This window comes from Colletotrichum scovillei (assembly GCF_011075155.1).
Source record: "Colletotrichum scovillei strain TJNH1 chromosome Unknown Contig00002, whole genome shotgun sequence".
NCBI lineage: Eukaryota > Fungi > Ascomycota > Sordariomycetes > Glomerellales > Glomerellaceae > Colletotrichum > Colletotrichum scovillei.
Window position 1 is genome coordinate 2,849,362 of NW_023336260.1, and position 19,539 is coordinate 2,868,900.

The following is a 19,539-nucleotide window of genomic DNA, read 5'->3' on the forward strand; positions in this document are numbered from 1 at the left end:
AGCTGCGGCCGCCTTCATTCTTCACAAACTCGTAACCTCATTCACTTTTCACAACCACCACACTTACATCTGTGCTATTTTGACTGTATCAGGACCTAGTGCCCACCTTCTACAATGCTATATACACTCGGTAGATGAGGAGAGCACTTCTCGCAGCACCAGACACCCTCCGAAGCCGACCCCTCCGTGAACTCCGAATCAAAGGTGCTGGCTCTGCCCTCCCGCCGACGCCATGGGTGTGAACGGCCTCTGGACCGTCGTGCAGCCCTGCGCGCGCCCGACGAATCTCGCGACCCTAAACCGAAAGCGCCTCGCCGTTGATGCTTCCATTTGGATATACCAATTCCTCAAGGCGGTGCGAGACAAGGAGGGCAATGCCCTGCGCAATTCGCACGTCGTCGGCTTCTTCCGCCGCATCTGCAAACTGCTGTGGTTCGGCATCAAGCCCGTCTTCGTCTTTGATGGAGGGGCTCCCGTGCTCAAGCGCCAGACGATCCAGGGTCGTAAGCAGCGGCGTGAGGGTCGGAGGGAGGACGCCGTCCGCACGGCTGGGAAGCTGCTGGCTGTGCAGATGCAGCGGATTGCCGAGGAGGAGGAGGATAAGAGGAAGCGCGATGCGGATCGAGGCATCCAGCGAGAGCGAGAGGAACCGCAGGAGGCTATACCTGATATGGAACAGATTGTGTACGTTGACGAGGTCGGCATGTCGCAGCAAGAGCGTCAAAAGACGAGAAAGTTTTTCAAGCAGGATGCATATCACTTGCCCGAGATGGACGGCGATATTGCATCCATGGCCAAAGCGGATGATCCTAGAATTATGAGCATTGAAGAGTTGGAAGAATACGCCCGACAGTTCCATAACGGCGAAGACATCAATCTCTACGACTTCAGCAAGATCGACTTTGATGGCGAGTTCTTTCGAAGCTTACCAGCAGCTGATAGATACAACATTCTGAATGCGGCAAGACTGCGTAGTCGTTTGAGGATGGGCTTGAGCAAGGAGCAGCTTGACGAGATGTTCCCGAATCGCATGGATTTCTCAAGATTTCAGATTGAAAGAGTCCGCGAAAGAAACAACTTGACACAGCGCCTCATGAAGGAAGCCGGCATGACTGGTCTCGATCTCACTCTGAACGGTGGCGGCAGAATCGCCGGTGAAAAGGACAGGGAGTACATCCTGGTCAAGAACGACGGCGCAGAAGGTGGTTGGGCCCTAGGAGTCGTGAGCAAGGAGAAAGACCTTGGCGAAGCCCACAAGCCCATTGATGTTGATGCATTGGACTTTCAGTTCCAACCCAAAGAAAAGGCTGAGGCATCTGAAGAGGAAGACGACTTTGAAGATGTTCCGGTCGAGGGTCTGAACCGGCTGCCCAAGATGTCTTCCAGCGCAGCCGCACAAGCATCCCGGCAAGCAGCTATCCAGAGGCAACAATTATATGGAAACCGGGGAAGCAGCGAAGTGAACGACTTGTTCGAAGAGGAGGAGGAAAGTCTTTTCGTCGAGGGTGATTTGCCGGAAGCCCATGTCCAAAATGTTGCTAGGCAACGAGGCGATGAGCCAATGCACCCAGAAGAAGAAGACGACATCAACCGGGCCATTGCCATGTCACTGCAAAGCCAGCACAGAGAAGCTGCTGAAAAGTCTGAGGAGGATGAGCAGTTTGAAGACGTGGAGTTGGAGGCACCTGAATGGAAGCAGAAGGCTGTGGAGGCACCCAAGCCGATCGCCGCGAGGAGCGGTCGCATGGTTGCTCATATCGTAAACAACAGGTCTAATGCCGCAGTGCCAAAGAAACGCGCCAATAGTGCCAGCAGTAGCGACGGAGAGATGGACCTGCAGGCGGCTCTGAAAGCCTCTCGACAGAAGAAACGAGTACTACCCAAGCCTGCAGTGCCCAACGTTAAGAACCCATTCGATGGCCCGCTACCGTTTCCTAAACTCGCATGGGGCCCTTCTCTCTTCTCTATGAAGGCTCAGTCAAAGAAGCCCGAAGCGGTGGCCCCAAAGCAGCTGGCACAAAGTTCACAAGAACCGGCGCGCAAAGATGGCGATGACGAATTTGGTGGTGGCTTCTTGGCTGAGGGCGCTGAAGAGCGGCCTGCTGGCGACGAGGACGACGAAGGCGGCTTTGAACGAGGGCTAGAACAAGACCGCCCCAAGCCTCTACCTCCCTGGATGGTGGACAATACAGATATCCGAGAGTCGATTAAACAACAGCGGCAAGTGGAGAGCGAAATCAATACGGAAGATAGAGAAGCTGCGCAGGAAGAGGAGCGGAGGTTTGAGCGTCAACGGCAAAACCAGCTCATCGAGATCCAGTCTTCTGATGACGAAGACGACGATGTCGAGATTCTTGACGTCCCTCCACCTCCGAAGCATGCTGCTTCCCAAGAAGAAATTACTTTCCTAGACGAACCCAATGCCGCCGACGATGTCACAAACGCAGAGGTCGAGCCCGAGAAGGGGGAAAACGAGACGGTTGCGTTGCAAGAAAAGGCAGATGTATCACGCAAATCATCTGAGTCTCCCGAAGTCGAATTTGAAGACATTCAGCCTGAAGAAGTCGACGAAGATATGGAGGTCACTATCACAGCAGTCCCTGACTCCCCCGAGCTAGAGATGGAAGATGTCGCTGAGCCACAGGGTCCCGACTCCCCTCCGGACCCAATCATGGAAGATGTCACCATCATCGCAGAAGAGCCCAAGCCCGTCGAAGAAGAACACGAGCTTACATTTGAAGAACTCATGGACGGGCCCACGCTTGATGATCCGAACACGGCCGGTGATCCAGTGCAAGACGCCGAAGCCGCCGTCTTCGCCGACAGCGACGACGAGTTCAGTGACCCGGAAGACGAGGAGCTCTTTGCCAACCTGGCGCAGGAAGCCGAAGAGCATGCCCGCTTTGCCAGCGAGCTGAACAACAAGTCAGAGCAAGAGAACAAGGAGGCGTACGAAAAGGAACTCAAGGCGTTGCGCACGCAGCAGAAGAAGGACCGCCGTGATGCCGATGAGGTCACGCAGGTCATGGTCACCGAGTGCCAGGCACTCCTCCGCCTCTTTGGTATCCCCTACATCACCGCTCCGATGGAGGCGGAAGCGCAGTGTGCGGAGCTGGTGCGTCTGGGCCTGGTGGATGGCATCGTCACGGACGACTCGGATTGCTTCCTCTTTGGTGGCACGCGCATCTACAAGAACATGTTCAACAGCAACAAGTTTGTCGAGTGCTACCTCGGCTCGGATCTCGAAAAGGAGCTTTCACTCTCACGCGACCAGCTCATCGCCATTGCTCAGCTTCTGGGCTCCGATTACACCGAGGGCTTACCCGGCGTCGGTCCCGTCACGGCCGTGGAGATCCTCTCCGAGTTCCCCGGCAAGGACGGTCTCGCCCAGTTCAAGGAGTGGTGGGCGGACGTGCAGCTGAACAACCGGCCAAAGGAGGCCGACGCGGGGTCGCCTTTCCGTCGCAAGTTCCGCAAGTCCCAGGGCACCAAGCTGTTCTTGCCGGCGGGGTTCCCCAACCCGGCCGTAACGGACGCCTACATCCGACCAGAAGTCGACGACAGCCCGGAGCACTTCCAGTGGGGCGTTCCGGACCTCGAGGGTCTGCGGCAGTTCTTGATGGCGACGATTGGGTGGAGCAAGGAGCGCACCGATGAGGTGCTGGTGCCTGTGATTCGGGACATGAATAAGCGCGACATTGAGGGCACGCAGACGAATATCACGAGGTACTTTGAGGGTGCTGTCGGCGTGGGCGCGAGGGATGCGTTTGCGCCGAGGCAGAAGGGCACGACGAGCAAGAGGATGGCCAACGCTGTGAGTCGGTTGAGGGCTAATGCCAATGGGGAGCAGGAGGGCGGAGCTTCCGCTGCTGCTTCTGACACGGCGGCGCCGACTAGAGCTACGGGGAAAAGGAAAGCTAGGTCTAGGACGGCGGCTGCTGAGGATGAGGATGAGTTTGTCGATGATGAGGGGGAGGAGGAGGAGAACGGGCAGGGTGGTCGAGGTGGTAGAGCCCGGCGCGGAAAGAAGGCCAAGGCATCTGCGTAGTCCCTCGGCTTGATAGAAATCACAAACTTGACTTCCATCCATTTTTGGCGTCTCTTGCTTGCAGTACTACGGGATGCCCATGTAGTCCGATGTGTTCGTAGTTTCAGATACCAATGTGATGGCCAGCAAGCATAGGGAACGAGACGATGTATCACCAGGATTCATGAAAAGTCTCAAAGCTAACGGCTCCGAGTCAAGAAAGCATGAGTTGGCTCTCAAAATCCACCCCCCCTCTCGCTGCCACAACTCCGCTGTGGCGATAGGCGGTGATTGAAATCGCGCAGTAAAGCACAAAATCTCTCAACTTCGGACACAAGTGATAGAATTTACAGACCTGCATCGGATATGTGAGTCACAAGTAGCAAACGGCATTTACCCGAAGGAAGAAAAGACCCGTTGGCGACTTGGCCCAACGAGGCTCAAGATGATAACGTCTACTATTGGATCAAATCCTCTTTTCCCACGTCTCTGCGGGTATGTATCAGCAGGGTCTACTGAGTAAGCGCCGAACCTTTTCTTTAGGGCTGAATGGGATACCATTCCCGAATCCGCTTTTCGAGAAGTGATTTTCAGGTACGATGTTGTAGTTTAACTCGCTCTTAGGCACGTGCCGAGACCAGATCTGGGGTGGAATACCATGAGTTAAAAGTGGGAAGACTAGTTCTCCAAATGCCAATCGGACGGAGGGGATAGGCAGAATCTTTCTCGTTTCCACGTGGTGAGTTACGGTTGAGACGTTCGGGAGGCGAAGATCTCTCGAGACGACGAACTTTGCTGTTTCTCACGTGCTGGTTGGGTGTACGGATACACCGCAGAAATGCCGTGTGCGTGGAGCTGGGCGATGGTCCGGATACTACCTACTCGAGAACCCGGTGGTCCACTGCAGAGACTCAAACTTTTGCGCCAGTCAGGTGTCTCGTGGGACGTGGACGCATGCAAGATGAGAGCTCTGGCTTCTGCTGTAGGTCCGAAGAAATTGACTCGTCGACGTCCGAAGAACGATAGAACTTTGGTGATGTGCCGGCATATTCAACATGGTGCCCGGCCTGCCGCCTGGAATGCACAGCAGCGCAGTGGATGGTCAGCATCAGTGACTATGCAACGCCGTCGTCGAATAAGCATTCGCCACGGCGAGAATAGAGCGCGCAAATGCAGATGAAAAGTCCAAGGCAGCCAATGGAAACGGTTCGGGTAGGCGTTTCCGCTAATGCAGGAACAGCGAACGCCAAAGTCGTGGACGGTTGACGATGATTTTGACTTTCAGTCATCAACGGTTTCCGGCTTATGAAAGGCGCCTTCGCTTCGGGTTGCTTTGTTGTTTACTGCCAATTTGCCTGGCCATTGATATTCTCCCTCTGATAACCTCGCTCGCATCGTCACCGACACAAGGGGCCTGGTCAGGCTGTCCCTCTTTTTGCCTTGTCACAGCAGATTGCACCGAGTCCCACGGCTAGACCTGCGGATCAACGACGTCAACGTGGTGCTGGAAAGAACCAATGCCGTGAGACCGCCATGTGGCACGACGGGTCGCAACTCGCAAGGGACGGTCGGTGGAGTAGGCAGATGAGCGGTTTTCCCAGGTTTAGGCTTTTTTGTTTCTTGTTGCCTCGGAAATTTTCCTTTCGTCCCGCGGCATGTTTTGTCCAAGAATTTTTGCTTTTCTGGCCGGCCATCGCGACTGGGGTTGCGACTCAGGGTGTCAGGCAGCTCGAGCAAGCAAGGCCGTCCGTCACAGAGCGGATCTAGAACGGATCAACAAAGCCGGGTAGCACTCAGTCTTAATGAGAAGGAGCAGAGGGACCGTCGCCTTCATCCTCGTGGTGCCAGAGGTTGGAACGGGTTGAAGCGCAAAAGTAAGACTAACAACCACCGGAGGCGAGGCCCAACCCGTCCTTCCGCGGTGTCGCGGCATGGGTTGGACGGCACGGTGGTGTCGGGATGGTGCCTGTTGTTGAGAGTTGTCTGCGCGATTAAACATCGGATGAGATGGACCGCTCTGTGGATTGAGTGATATCGGACGGGCGTGTTGATTGGGGCGATATGAGGATTCCAGATGTCACTGCCGTTGGGATGAACCCATGGCGAGCGAGGGGTCCCCGTCGGACTTGAGATGGGGACACACCTTGGAGGACACCGGGCGCACACCACGGTAAGCTTGAATCGCGCTTGATCTTGCTTGTCACCTTGTCAAGGACTCAAGGTCAGCACACACAGACGCAGCAACGCCGGCGCTGTCACTGCCACCCCCAAATCCCCCGAAATTTGGCGGGGGCGACAACCCCTGACGATGTAACTGACTGAAGTCAAATTGAGGCGGGCTCGAGAGCGCTACAATGGCACCTCTCAGGCTATCTTTGAAGCGCTCCTTCTAGTGTGTTGCAATTGCTGACCAGCGAGGGTAGGTTCCTTGTTCATTAGTAGTAGCTGCAGATGCTCAGAGCATCATCTTTGGGCGGACCTGAACTTCTGAAGAACGACGGAGCGGGCACGGCGGGTTTCTGGGGAGCCGAAATGATCCCCCAGCCTTGAGCAGCAATGCCGAGGTCGTCACCTGATCCAAGTGTTCTCGAGGCGTGGCAAACCCGGGGGCATGAAGTATTCTTCGTATTGCTCTGCTGATCTATCGCGACCGGTCTGGCCCTATTACTTGCTGGGTTAACATCTTCCATCTCGTTGCCCTGTCGGGCACAAGCTGGCGGCATTGTTGTCCTCGAATGTTGCATTTGCCTCGTCCTCAAAATTAGAGCCCAGAACGCCGAGGAAGTCTAGCTGGGCGTGCCGGACGGTGGTTGGTTGTCTCTCTCCAAGCCTCATTGAGAAGAGCGAAACGGCCTAGCTTGGCCCTTGGCGTTTACGGTGGCTCCCACATCACCATATTCCGGACGGCGTATGATGGAATCACAGTACTGTGTAAGCGCAGGACAACAGTCTGCTCAGCTGCTGCAGCCGCTGGTCGTGGTCAGAATGCAACACGGCACCAGCAAGTTAACCAACAGAGGTACGAAGGGAGCCGCGGGCGAAGCGGAGGGAGAAAAGTATCGTTGCTGGGCCTGAGGTGAGATCGAGGTTAGCTCGGTCCTCCCCTGCCAATAGCCTGCAAGGTACGACCCCATGGAGAGCCAAGCCAGTGTTTCATAAAAATCAAGCCCGGATTGGTTCATTCTGTTCTGTTTCCCTCTTTTGTCCAATGATTCAACGGCTTTTTCTGTTCCTGGACTCCTCCTTCCTCACTTGCAGTCTGCAGAGAAGGAAGGAGGAAAGGAAGGATGGGAGGAGGCACTTGCCGCGGTGAGGCGTGTAAATATCCATTTCACCTTCAAAATCCAAGGGAAGGAGCGATTGGACCCCCTGTAGGTTGGTTCCTGCCCAGAAGCAGACTGCAATTCGTGCCTGCCCGTCTGCCGTCTGCCCACCAGCATCCGTACTCCGTACCTACCTTATCCACCAGGGCCAAAGTCCACCCACCTCAGATTGGATCCTACCCTTCTCCATCCACCCATTAACCTTGTTCCCCGAGATGCGCCTTCTTGCAACTTCCTCGTTTGCTTAGGTCGATTTATTAACTCAGCCCTCCCACACTCACCTTATCCCAGAACTCCTCTTCTTCTCTTTTTCTCCCCCACGATCCAGTGTTAAATCACAACTTCGACCTGCCGGCTATCGAATAGCATCGCCTCTCCTTCCAAGAGACTCCTTGTCTCAAGACATTCCTTATTCACGCACTCAACCCTTGGTCTCACTTGGTCCTTGATTCAGAGACAAGACACGCCACACCGTTGAACAGGGTTCACTGAGTACGCCAACATTCCTAACAAACCCAGTCACACCTCGCAAGTCGAGTCAAAGAACAACCTGGGCCCTATCCATACACCACTGGGACATTCCTACATCACTTTTACCAGCCACTTACAATTCCCTTCGAGGCCGGTCAAATATCCAGAGGAACTCACTCCAATTTCCCAGCAAAGCTCAATTTCTGAACATTCATTCCAATCATTCTTTTCGAGAACGACACTAGAACAAACATGAAGTCTTACACGGTTCTCATGCTGGCTTCGGCCGCTGTTACCCAGGCCATTCAACAGTGCTCCGGCACGGCCAAGGAAGAGGGTGGTAACTGGTTTTGCGGTGCTGTTGATCAGATCTTGTATTCCAATGTCGGTCACCCTGGCACTTACAAGGCTGTCAACCACATGGGTGATGATGGTTCTTGCACCTTTGAGGACGTTGCTTTCTCAGGCCCCCTGGCCCCTTTCAACGAGGAGGTAAGCTTTGTTTTCTATCAGCATCATTCACTTACACGTTCGCACAAATACTCACAAAATCCTAGCTTATGCCCGTCTTCCGTGGTCCCATGCAGCTGAAGCAGGTTGCTATCTACAGCCTGTCTTCCAAGGCCAAGCGCTCCCCTGCCGCTTCTCACGTCCACGCCCGCCGTCATGGTCACCATGGTCACCACCACCTCCACAAGAAGTCAGTCGAGTCTCCTAAAGAGGAGCTTAAGGAGGAAAAGCGTGGCGAAGACTGGGTCGTTGCGGAAATCGACGGCAAGGTCGTATCCTGGATCAACAACTACTTTGGCCCTACCCCCGCGGCACCCCCTGCTGCTGCTGCGACCCCTGCTGTCGCTCCTGTCGTTGCGCCCAGCCCAACTCCCACTCCTTCTCAGGCCCCTGTCGCTGCTGCTGTTCCTCAGCCTGCTAGCTCCAAGGCTGCTTCAAGCTCTGGCTCCGGCTCCGGCTCCGGCTCTGTCAGTGGTGATTACGAGCGTGTTGGCTACTACAATGCTGATCAGGGTGTTGCTGACGGCATCGTGTTCCTTGGCAACTACGGTGGCCAGCTGTCTGGCAAGTTTGACAAGTAAGTGTCACTTTGAGATGATTCTTTATACATGAGTCACAGTGTACTGACTGAGATCAGCGTCTTTGGCAACTCTTTGTCCTACCTGAATGCCGCGGGTACTGGTGGTGCCGCTTCACCCGAGGTCTTGAAGCCGATCACCCTCAAGTCCAACCAGGAGTTCCTGATCGCCAGCGACAAGTCATGCGATGATGGTGGCTGTGGATACTCTCGCCCTGGCTCCGTTGCATACCGTAAGTAATTCATAGAATCTTCCTCTGCCTTTCTGTCTGCTTACACATCTTAGACGGCTTCAAGGGTGAGGATTCAGTGTGGCTCTTTGAGCTGAGCATGCCTCTCGACGGAACCACCGGCTTCAACGCCGATATGTCCGCCCTTTGGTTCCTTAACGCTCGCATCCCCCGCGTTGCTCAGTACAGCACTTGCTCCTGCTGGCCTGCTTGTGGTGAGCTCGACGTTCTCGAAGTCCTCGCCACTGGCGATACCAAGTGCAAGTCAACCATCCACTCCAACGTCCCCGGCGGCTCATCCGACTACTTCGACCGTCCTACTGGCGCCCCCGCCAAGGTCGCTGTTGTCCTGGATGGTGACTCTGGCCAGGTCTCAGTCAAGATGCTGGACTCTAGTGTCAACTTGAGCTCTGGCATCACCCGCTCTCAGGTGGAGGGCTGGCTCTCTGCCGACTCCGTCTCGACCGCCAGCACCGGCGGCAAGAGCAACAGGGTCTCCTTGTTCGCTTTGTCGTCTTGAGTGTTTCCGCGGGTTTGATTTCTACTTGGATGGTATTTCAACAAGTACATGATTTGCATATATGGGATTGGGGGTTTGACGATAACTTTTTCTTCTTCTCGCTGGATTGAGCCCAAGCAAGACCTTTTCTTTTTGCATTGGATCTTTGGCATCCAATGACTTGAGACTTCTTTTTTTCTCTTCTTCGATATGCGAGGGTACTAGTTACCTTCGCCTTTGGGGGCAAGGGGATTGCGAAACGACATTAGACGGCGTCTAAGACGAAGATACCCACCGGCCCCGGAAAAGTGCGCCCTTTTTTGACGATTTTATGGAAAGGATGCAGGAGGATTGGTTTTCTCTTGCAAGACAGTTTAGCCAGAGAGCATTCTTCTCCAAAAGGGAGGAGATACCAATTGATACCAAATTTTTCAAAACAAAACAAGTGTGGCTTGACTACCTATGCTCATGCTCATTGTGACTCGTGATATACTCTTTGATGACTGGACCAGCCACTTCCCACAAAAGAACACGGAGGCTTGCTCGAAGGAAGTCACATGTCACATCTTGAGTCCCGGGTAGCTGCGCCTTGTCAAGAAGTCCGAGCTCTGTGGCTTATTCCGCTGAAGACAGCTCACTCGCGCCGCAAGCCACAAAGTTATCCGTTGCAGGGCAGATGACATTCGCAAGAACAGACGTGGACGATTGTGTGTCTAAACGTGTCACTGACTTGTCTTTGTGGCGCGAGAGCGAGGAAGGCAAATACATCCGAAGTTCTGAACAAGAAGAAGAGTCGTTGCCGAATACCTATAGTGGTAAATGCGTGGGTGTGGTCCCGATCGTTGCAGGAAACTCCGGAACCCGGGGCGGCCAGCGAACGGACATCCGAACCGGCTAACCCTCCGTGCGCCTGACAAATGTACAGGAAAGAGTGTTGCCATGCCGCGCGACTCGCGCTGTCCATTTTTCAACTTGTTCTTGGCGAATGTGGATTCCTAAAATTTCTAGTTTGTTCTCGTAAGACTGATAAATCTTGCATTACAACGATAAACTTGGGAATATTCAAGGCGCGCGCTATGCCCTATGGCCCATCTCGCGACTTCGCTTTCGCGGTTTGGGGGTAAGGTAGGGATGACAAGTACTGGGTGGAAGCTCGCGGATCCTTGATGGGGTGCAATTCTCATAGGCGCGGCGAACCGCGAGGCTTTGTAAGCTCCCGCGCGAGAGGTCCGGGATCTTTTCCCCACCATGTCTCTCTCTACCTTGCAACTGATACTCCGTACAGAGCCAGCATAGGTAGCAACCATCTACAGAGTATCCATTGTCCATACGCGTACAGACCACATAACTCTGTAGCCTGTAGAAGATCGATTAGAGCTACGCTTAGTCTGTGGTACCAAAGTCAATACATGGTAAGCAGGCACGGCTTGCGGGAACACGTACAGCTTTTTGATTTGTAGTTGTCCAACCAAAAGGTAGCTTATACGGATTTTCCCCATCTGGGTAGGCCAGATTTCGCGCGGAGCTTCAGTACGATAGACTTTTGTAGATTGTAGATCGACAGTATGAGGTACATACCAAGTCGCCGCTTACATACTCATGATATTATAGTGAGGTAAGGTAGAGAGGGGAAAGGAATCCTCCCAACGGTTCAGCGCGAACAGGTATGCGCGCGGGCGCGAGGTCTCCCAGCCTTGCGAGACCTTACCGGTACCCTTCAGTACGGGACGATCCTGTGGGTGAGACGGAGGTGCATGATGATGAGGGGTTCTCCCGCGCGCCCTAGCTTTACCTAATCTAGTAGCTTATGTCGAGGTGTGTCTAGCACTACGTACATGTCCAATGTCCTGAGACATATGCGTCTTGGGGGAGGGGCGGGCAGAGAGGTTCATGAGCGCCATTGTGTATAAAGACCGGACGATCGCTTGTCTTCATTGACGTTGATTCTTAGAGAAGATCATCAAGCTACCATTTCAACAGCACTTCAACTCTTATTACTCCAATTCAATCGCACGATTAAGGTATTTAATGTTGAACACTTCCCCGACATTGAAGTGTGATGCTCAAAGACGAACACTACGTAACTGACACTTATATAAAACAGATCACCACCACAACAGAAAACCCACCCAACACACACGAAAATGTCCAAGAAGATCATCACCGTTTTCGGCGCCACGGGCGCTCAGGGCGGCAGCGTCGTCAACATCTTCCTCAACGACGCCAAGCTCAGCAAGGACTGGCAGGTCCGCGGCGTCACCCGCGATGCCACCAAGGACTCGTCCAAGGCTCTCGCGGCCAAGGGCGTCGAGGTTGTCGCTGTAAGTCACTAATCCACTCTCGAGCGACTTCATAGCTTTGGTTTGATGATCTTGGAATTGGCATGCTGACGAGTGCTGTGAACTTCAAATCACAGGCCGACCTCGGTGACAAGGCTTCGCTGGCTGCCGCTGTCAAGGGCGCTTCGGCCGTCTTCGCCGTGACCAACTACTGGGACAAGATGGACAAGGAGCTGGAGATCCAGCAGGGCAAGAACATTGCCGACGCGGCTCTGGAGGCTGGCGTCGAGCATTTCATCTTCAGTTCCCTCCTCGACGTCAACAAGCGTACGTAACCCGCCTGCCCACTCCCAAGAAGATACATGCATCTGTCACGTTTGCGAACGAGGATCCGGGAAGGCTAACATGTCACGCAACAATAGTATCCAAGGGCACCCTCCCCGACGTGTACCACTTTGACAGCAAGGCCGCCGTCGAAGAGTACATTCGCACGACCTCCCTCCCCGCAACCTTCTTCCTCCCGGGCTTCTACATGGCCAACCTCCCCGGCGGCATGTTCCGCCAGACGCCCCCCGACAATGCCTGGGGCCTCAGCCTCCCCGTCCCCGCCAGCGCTCCCATCCCGCTTTTTGACGCGGCGGCCGACACGGGTAAGTTTGTAAAGGGCATCGTGCTGCACCGCGAAAAGGTGCTCGGCAAGCGGGTGTACGCGGCGACGAGCTATGTCACGGGCGGCGAGGCGGTCGAGACGTTCAAGAAGGTGTACCCCGAGGCGGGCAAGACGGCGCGGTTCAACGAGCTCACGCACGAGCAATTCAAGGGCGCGCTCAAGGGCCAGGGGATGCCGGATTTCGTGGCTGAGGAGATGTTGCAGAACATGAGGCTGCTCGACGAGTTTGGGTACTATGGTGGGGAGAAGCTGGACGAGTCGCACGCGATTGTCGAGGATAAGTTGACGACGTGGGAGGAGCATGTGAAGAATGCCAAGGCCTTTTCTGGACTGGCGTAGGTCCTGGTCTACTATGTTAGATTGGCTTGTTAGCTTGCAATGAGTAAAAATAATCGAGGTATGAATCCAAGTTCGTAGTTTTCGATTGCTTCTGTGTTTGAAAGTCGGATTAAGTGTCGAACATATTATCCTGGTGAAAAAATTGAAGCGCGGATCAACTTGGCTCGCGGCGAGATGGCATGTCAGTGCTAGTAATGTAATGCAACAACTCTGCAGCACGAATCGTCGATCATCAAATCCAGCAAAGCGTCAAGTTCCCAAACAACCGGGGAAACCCCAGATTCAAGGGTCTTGGAAACGGTAAAGCTAATGCGAAATGGCGACGGGAGGGACGACAAATTTCCCCAGGGTGCAAGATGCCTCGGCCCAAGGACGTGTCTGCGGCACGGCAGCGGCGAAAAACATAAAGGCTGCGAGGCCTGGGCCGCCCACGTCGGAACTAACGTGAAAGATACCGAGGCAAGAATGGAAGCCACTGGACGCAGAAAGGAGGAGCGGGACCCGACCCCATCTTTTTGACATTCTGCGCCTCCAACCGCTGACTCTCCCGAGCCTCCCCCAAAGGCCAAAGTCTCCAGTTTCCTCTCCTCATCACCTCACTGCCAATCGCCAAGCACGAGCCTCTGGGGTCACTTGCCCAGCACTGTGACTGCGTCCCCGTCCGCCGCGGTCCCCATTACTCAGGTGCATTGCGCTCCGAGCCCAACTTGTTTCCGCCATCCCAGCGACCCTCCAGCTTTCTCTCACCCGTGGGCCATCCCCGACTCTATCTTCCCCTCTCCTCTCTCCAACACGTCGCAAAACGTCGTTCGAATCCTCATTTTCACTGCATCTCCCATTTGAGGTTGATTGTCAGTTCAACCCGACGACTTGGCCGGTTAACGCCAGCCTCCGTCGCGCATATCCGGAGCCCCAGCGTGCAGCAACCGGCAAACCAACACGACTCGAGAAAATCGCCACCGGCTGCGCTCCCGATAGGCGGATTGCGAGATAACGCCGAGCCAGCGACCACCACCACACAGTATCCAAGGAAAACTTCTTCCTCGCGGGAAAAGTAATTATGGCTTCCCCTCCAAAGCCCTGGGAACGGGCCGGTGCTCCAACAACAGCTGCCTCAAGTGCGTTGAACACCACAAACGGTCCTTGACCGTCGCCAATTTCACTCATCTTGCTAACGACCACTCTAGTCACACCCATGTCTGCCGCATCTATCGCGACCCCGACACCGGCCACATCCCTCTCCGGTGGTACCCCGCCCGCCGTTCCCGAACGACCTGCCTCTCTCGCCTCCGCGGTTGACCAAAACGCTGCCGCTTATAGCAGAGCAGGCTTAGGTGCGGCCGCCAGTCCCTACGGCTCATACGGCGGCGGTGCCTACTCTTCTCCCTACAGCAGCCCATACTCAAGGATGGGTTCCTACGGCGGCTACGGCGGTGGTATGTACGGTGGTGGCATGTATGGCGGTGGCTACGGCGGTGGCATGTACGGAGGAGGCATGTACGGCGGCGGTATGGGCATGGGCGGTATGGGAGGCATGGGAGGGCCCAACGACCCGAACAGTCTTACCAACAGATTCAACAACAGTACTCAAGCGACATTCCAAATGCTGGAGGGCATCGTTGGTGCCTTTGGAGGCTTTGCCCAGATGTTGGAGAGCACATACATGGCCACACACTCAAGCTTCTTCGGTATGTCAACTGCGTCACATGAAAGCGAAGTATGACTAACAGATATCACAGCAATGGTGTCAGTAGCAGAGCAATTCAGCAATCTTAGGGATACCTTGGGCTCGATACTCGGTATCTTCACCTTGATGCGTTGGATCCGAACCCTCATCGCCAAAATCACCGGCCGCCCGCCTCCAGCCGACGCGACCGCGCTCACACCAGCAGCCTTTGCCAAATTCGAAGGCCGGTCGCCCATCGGCCCCGACGGCGCTCCCCTGGGACCCCCCAAGGCTTCCCGCAAGCCGCTCTTCTTCTTCCTCCTTGCCGCCTTCGGTCTCCCGTACCTGATGCGCAAGATGATCAACACCATGGCAGCATCTGCGGAAGAGGAGGAACGTCGCCGTATGGCTCTGGCCGGCGCGCAACAGCCCTTGGACCCGTCCAAGCTTGATTACTGCCGTCTCCTGTACGACTACGCTCCTCAGGCTGGCAACGCCGTCAAGGACGTTGACATGGAAGTGCGCAAGGGCGACCTCGTCGCTGTTCTCTCCAAGAGCGATCCTATCGGTAACCCTAGCGAGTGGTGGAGGTGCCGCGCGCGCGATGGCCGTACCGGCTACCTCCCCTCGACCTACCTCGAGGTGATTAAGCGACCTGGTCAGCCTCTCGCTGCCATCAAGGGTGCGCCCAGCGACAGCAGCCGAACCAACTCGCTGACCGGCGCCGCTCCCGAAAAGGGACCGGAGATCAAGACGAAGATCGGAGACGTTTCGCCCGAGAGCTTCCAGAAGAGCGTGTTCTACAACTAAACTATATATAAACAACCCGTCACGAAGGGCGACCTATCTGGCAGGAACGATAAAGCGGTGTGACGAGTGATGCGGCAAGTGGAGAGACGGATTTTTCTTTGTAGGTTTTGTACGATTCAGTTCCCATCTGGGATGTTTGTAAGTCCGATTAGGACTCAAAAGCTGGGCGTTCAGGTTCATGATCGCGTCCCTTGGTAGTGGGAGCGGATGGAGTGGCCGCTTGGTTATCTTGGCCTCAATTTGATGTGTGATTACGCAGTTCAAAGCCATGAGTAGCGGTAGTGTAAGCGACAGGATTCTTGACCATCAACTATCAATTATCAAATCATCTCTGTTGCTGTGCATATTGAGAGAAGAAGAAATGTGAAGGATTAACGCGACGAGACAAGACATGTGACTAAACTAGCATCTTTACGGCTCTAAGGTAGACTACCTACCTGCGAGGCCTTGAGCGGGTTCTGGACCGGGTTAGGTCGTCAGAATACCTATCCGCTTTGGCACTGCTATCATTCCATGTCTGGACGATTCCACGATTGACGTCACATGGGATGACAAGCGTCAGAAGCCAGTCATACTCCAGACTCGTAAGTATTGGATGCCAGGTATGCTCCCATCTGGTGACAGCTGCCGATGCAGCCGTCACTGAACACTTTTGCGGACACAAAGGCCACTCGACGGGCTTAGCTGAAAGCCCGCAAGCCGCAGCACACCACTGAAGAAGACCTTAGAAAAGCTGCGTGCCTGAGCTCCCCCAGTGGCTCCCTCCGCAAACCCTGGGAGGGAGCGTGCACGAGCCACCGATGACGTTGTTGACTTACGTCTTTTTTATGGCTGCTCTGGCACACTGCTAGCTGCACTTGCTAGCTGCTCCCAGCCCTGTTCTCCCGCCAAGGTCCCTCTCCCGTCCCGGCTACGTAAGGGTTCCTCTCATTGAGTTCCATACCTTACGCAGTACCTACCTTACCTTCAGGTGCTCAGGCAGTCGTCAAAGAGGATACTTGTATTCACGTACCTGCCACCTTTACTTGCCAGAATTACCGGACCCCATCGTCACCCTCACGCCCATCCTACAAAAGGCCAGCTCCGCCCAGCCCGTCAACTGTACTCCTACAAATCACAGCTCCAGACACCAAAATCTCCTCCTCGCCAAGAACGACACCCAACAACAACACAACCGAAGAAGTCAGTTTGGGCTTCCGAGTGTATTCCTTCGCACGACACATCTCTCCCTGAATCTACGGAGAGCACACGACCACAATCCCTTTTTTCTAGTTAGCTATCCCGGGAGCTGAAGCTTTCCCCGCACCAGTCAAGATGACTCTCTACTACACTCTCGTACGTCTACTGCACCCGACGTCAAGCTGCTATCCTATTTGCCATTGGCGGAATGGATAGCTTGCCGAGCCGTTGACTACGTTTGCTGACTTTGTGCGTCACAGGTGTTCATGCTCCTCATGGCGGAGATGGGGCTTTTCATGCTCCTTCTCGTGCCCCTTCCCTTCGCCGTCAAGCGGAAGTTGTTCACGTACGTTGCTCCCTCCGTCGACCGCTTCTCTACTGCGGACCCTACATTAAGCATTCCGAATCGATAACTAACGCACACCTATTCACAGATTCATCTCCGAGAGTCCAATCGTTGCAAAAGTGCAGTATTGGATGAAGATTACATTCGTCTTCATCCTGATTCTGTTCATTGACAGTGTCAACCGCGTTTACCGCGTCCAAGTCGAGTTGGCGATTGCGACTGAGAACCAGAACAGCGGGTACGTCTCCTGTGCCCCTCTTTCCGGCGTTCCTAAGACGCTCCCTTGATTGAACACCGCAATCAAACTCTACAAACCCCCTAGTGTACACAATGCTAACAAAGTTGTCGTACAGTGCCGCCGTCATGGGCCACGAGCGCCTTGAGGTGCAAGCCCGCAAGTTCTACTCCCAGCGCAACATGTACCTTTGCGGCTTCACCCTCTTCCTCTCCCTTATCCTCAACCGCACCTACGTTATGATCCTTGAGGTGATGCGTCTGGAGGACAAGGTTCGCGGCTACGAGGGCACCAAGGGCAACACCAAGGAGAGCGAGAAGCTCGCCGTTGCCGGTGACGCCGGTGAAATCGCCAAGCTCCGCAAGCAGCTTGAGGAGAAGAACCGCGATCTCGAGACCCTCAAGAAGCAGAGCGCCGGTCTGCACAAGAGCTACGATGAGCTCTCTGACCAGTACGCCTCCACCCAGCCCAAGGGTGACAAGAAGGCGCAGTAATTCAGCACTATGGATACGGATATTCGATTCAATGAAGTGTTCTTACATGAACGAGAGCGCCGCCCGAGTGCGGCATAAAAAGGGGTAGTGGGCGAGCGACAGAATAGCTCCGGGTCATTGGCCCGTTTCACTGGTATAGAGGCGTACGGAGGAAGTCTGGACGGCGTTAAGCTATAGCTCTAGTAAAGCTTCTCCTTTTGACACTATTCGTTCCACACTCGTGTTCTCAAAGTGATTGCTGCTCCGAGACGCCTCGTTATGTCGGTCGGTCGAGCAGAAATACAACGAAATTGTCCCAGCTGCTGGGCCTGGATGATGTATAAAACTCGACCCGCCTTCCATTTCATACGGTGGTTCAAGCAGCTGGCACCTCGATCTCGGAGGCATGCACCGGTCAGGAAGAAGATTCACGCACAGGATTAATGCAACGAGTTCACCTGTCGATTTTACTGCTCTAGTACGTCCCAATCAGCCAAAGCACTCTCTCGTACTGGGTAACCGCGGTCATCCTGAATTTATTCACAGGAGTATCAACGACAATTACCACGGGAAGCTACAGAATGGTAATATTGGACGAATCATCAAATTGCACCTAGAACGGGAAAAAGTAATGCCATCGGTCATTTGGGCCACTAAGAATGTGCTCACAACAAGGGACAACGCATCCCGGGATCTTCGAAACCCTCGCAGCCTTGCGTCTATGACCCCAAGATGTGTATGATGCCTCCCTCCTACATCCTTATACAAGTCCCGCTCTCTCTCAGCCACGACAGCCCCTTATTGCGATGACTGCCAGGAGGGTCGTGTTCCTTCCCCAGGAAACATCCGTTGGGAGTACATAACTAGCGATGAAATGCCTGGCTGTCTGGAAACCCTCACTCCATCTAGAAAGGCTCACAGCCCTTGCAAGGGCCCTGGAAGTTGGCCACGGCTCCGATGCAAGCGACATCAGCGAGGGGGTCTACATCAAAGTCAGCCATAATTCCCATGTACTACTTCCACACGTGAGTGTGACTTACTCAAGAAGAACTCATCAACAGCAGCTCCACAAGCCGGGATCAGGGCCGCAAAGGCACCGATGCATGCTATTCCACCACCCCTTTTTGTCAGCCATGTCCTATTTCCTAAAGGTGGTGGAGGGGAGGGGGAGGGGAAGATGGATGGGAAAGGGAGACTTACACCAGACGTCGCAGCCTCTGGCCTCGTGACCTCTCAGTTTGGCAATGGCGTTGTTGCAGGCGCCGAGGTTGTTCGAGGTCTCGCACTGGTACTGCCTCTGTCTCTTTGCCAGGGTGGCCTCGACGGCGTTGGCGTCCGAGGGGACGGCGGATGCAAGGGGGAGGAGGGCGGCGGCGAGGAGGGCCACGGTGTTGATGTTGAACTGCATTGTGTAGATTTGAGGATTTCTTGAAGGTTCTAAGAAGAGGAGGAGTAGAGCAGCGGATGGATGGCTTGGGACTTGGTGGGAGAAGTGGACTGGATGATGGGAGGTGTCTTGGTGAAGAGTTGTGTTCCAAAGTGATGAACATCTCTTGTATTAATACATCTTGAAAGTCAGAGGTAGGTTCCATTTCTGTTCAGAATCTGGATTCCTTCAACTGCTTTACCGATGAAGCCTCGTATGCGTAACTTCAATAATGAGGACTTGGCAATTTGGCGGTGATCCGACGAACAGGCTCGCGAACTCGTGTTCGGACGGCCGGCTGCTAGTGGGAGAGTTGGAAGCATGAGGAGATGAAGCATGAAGAGGTGAGGCTTTCCAGGTTTGCTTGGCAATCAACATCATGGGCTCATGAGGCCTTCACGGCACGGCGGTACGGCGGTGAAAAGTTGAAACACCTCGGGTATATTGCTTGAACCCGTGCTATAGAGACCCGTGGGAGG

General features: G+C 54.5%; 6 protein-coding genes across 6 annotated transcripts; 5 read left to right on the top strand and 1 right to left on the bottom strand.

Annotated features, from left to right (window-relative positions):
- Positions 1-12: 12 nt before the first annotated feature.
- HER10_EVM0003657 (DNA excision repair protein) lies at positions 13-4,056 on the top strand. Its single transcript, XM_035473323.1, has one exon. The coding sequence runs from the start codon at positions 233-235 to the stop codon at positions 4,046-4,048; it is 3,816 nt and encodes a 1,271-aa protein (XP_035337074.1). The 5' UTR covers positions 13-232; the 3' UTR covers positions 4,049-4,056.
- A 3,464-nt stretch (positions 4,057-7,520) lies between these two features.
- HER10_EVM0011047 (uncharacterized protein) lies at positions 7,521-10,070 on the top strand. The gene is made up of 4 exons (XM_035480489.1): positions 7,521-8,313; positions 8,379-8,908; positions 8,969-9,141; positions 9,195-10,070. The coding sequence occupies exons 1-4, from the start codon at positions 8,074-8,076 to the stop codon at positions 9,656-9,658; spliced, it is 1,407 nt and encodes a 468-aa protein (XP_035337676.1). The 5' UTR covers positions 7,521-8,073; the 3' UTR covers positions 9,659-10,070.
- A 1,140-nt stretch (positions 10,071-11,210) lies between these two features.
- On the top strand, positions 11,211-13,165 carry HER10_EVM0003972 (NmrA-like family protein). The gene is made up of 3 exons (XM_035473632.1): positions 11,211-11,958; positions 12,054-12,243; positions 12,339-13,165. Exons 1-3 carry the CDS (start codon positions 11,782-11,784, stop codon positions 12,923-12,925), a joined length of 954 nt encoding a protein of 317 aa, XP_035337092.1. The 5' UTR covers positions 11,211-11,781; the 3' UTR covers positions 12,926-13,165.
- A 230-nt stretch (positions 13,166-13,395) lies between these two features.
- On the top strand, positions 13,396-15,755 carry HER10_EVM0012406 (Pex13 protein). The gene is made up of 3 exons (XM_035481802.1): positions 13,396-14,043; positions 14,113-14,613; positions 14,665-15,755. The coding sequence occupies exons 1-3, from the start codon at positions 13,986-13,988 to the stop codon at positions 15,399-15,401; spliced, it is 1,296 nt and encodes a 431-aa protein (XP_035337792.1). The 5' UTR covers positions 13,396-13,985; the 3' UTR covers positions 15,402-15,755.
- A 397-nt stretch (positions 15,756-16,152) lies between these two features.
- On the top strand, positions 16,153-18,770 carry HER10_EVM0002037 (uncharacterized protein). The gene is made up of 4 exons (XM_035471766.1): positions 16,153-16,736; positions 16,841-16,926; positions 17,015-17,164; positions 17,280-18,770. Exons 1-4 carry the CDS (start codon positions 16,716-16,718, stop codon positions 17,653-17,655), a joined length of 633 nt encoding a protein of 210 aa, XP_035336943.1. The 5' UTR covers positions 16,153-16,715; the 3' UTR covers positions 17,656-18,770.
- Positions 18,540-19,042, bottom strand: HER10_EVM0007894 (uncharacterized protein; the record flags this gene model as incomplete). Its single annotated transcript, XM_035477434.1, has 3 exons — positions 18,540-18,616; positions 18,675-18,740; positions 18,835-19,042. The coding sequence occupies 3 exons, from the start codon at positions 19,040-19,042 to the stop codon at positions 18,540-18,542; spliced, it is 351 nt and encodes a 116-aa protein (XP_035337399.1).
- Positions 19,043-19,539: the final 497 nt, after the last annotated feature.

Coding starts and splice junctions, on each gene's coding strand:
- HER10_EVM0003657 (XM_035473323.1), top strand. CDS start 233: ATGGGTGTGAACGGCCTCTGGACCGTCGTGCAGCCCTGCGCGCGCCCG.
- HER10_EVM0011047 (XM_035480489.1), top strand. CDS start 8,074: ATGAAGTCTTACACGGTTCTCATGCTGGCTTCGGCCGCTGTTACCCAG. Junction 8,314..8,378: donor TGGCCCCTTTCAACGAGGAG/GTAAGCTTTGTT, acceptor ACAAAATCCTAG/CTTATGCCCGTCTTCCGTGG. Junction 8,909..8,968: donor CTGTCTGGCAAGTTTGACAA/GTAAGTGTCACT, acceptor GACTGAGATCAG/CGTCTTTGGCAACTCTTTGT.
- HER10_EVM0003972 (XM_035473632.1), top strand. CDS start 11,782: ATGTCCAAGAAGATCATCACCGTTTTCGGCGCCACGGGCGCTCAGGGC. Junction 11,959..12,053: donor AGGGCGTCGAGGTTGTCGCT/GTAAGTCACTAA, acceptor TTCAAATCACAG/GCCGACCTCGGTGACAAGGC. Junction 12,244..12,338: donor CCTCCTCGACGTCAACAAGC/GTACGTAACCCG, acceptor ACGCAACAATAG/TATCCAAGGGCACCCTCCCC.
- HER10_EVM0012406 (XM_035481802.1), top strand. CDS start 13,986: ATGGCTTCCCCTCCAAAGCCCTGGGAACGGGCCGGTGCTCCAACAACA. Junction 14,044..14,112: donor TCCAACAACAGCTGCCTCAA/GTGCGTTGAACA, acceptor CGACCACTCTAG/TCACACCCATGTCTGCCGCA. Junction 14,614..14,664: donor CACACACTCAAGCTTCTTCG/GTATGTCAACTG, acceptor CAGATATCACAG/CAATGGTGTCAGTAGCAGAG.
- HER10_EVM0002037 (XM_035471766.1), top strand. CDS start 16,716: ATGACTCTCTACTACACTCTC. Junction 16,737..16,840: donor TGACTCTCTACTACACTCTC/GTACGTCTACTG, acceptor TGTGCGTCACAG/GTGTTCATGCTCCTCATGGC. Junction 16,927..17,014: donor GTCAAGCGGAAGTTGTTCAC/GTACGTTGCTCC, acceptor ACCTATTCACAG/ATTCATCTCCGAGAGTCCAA.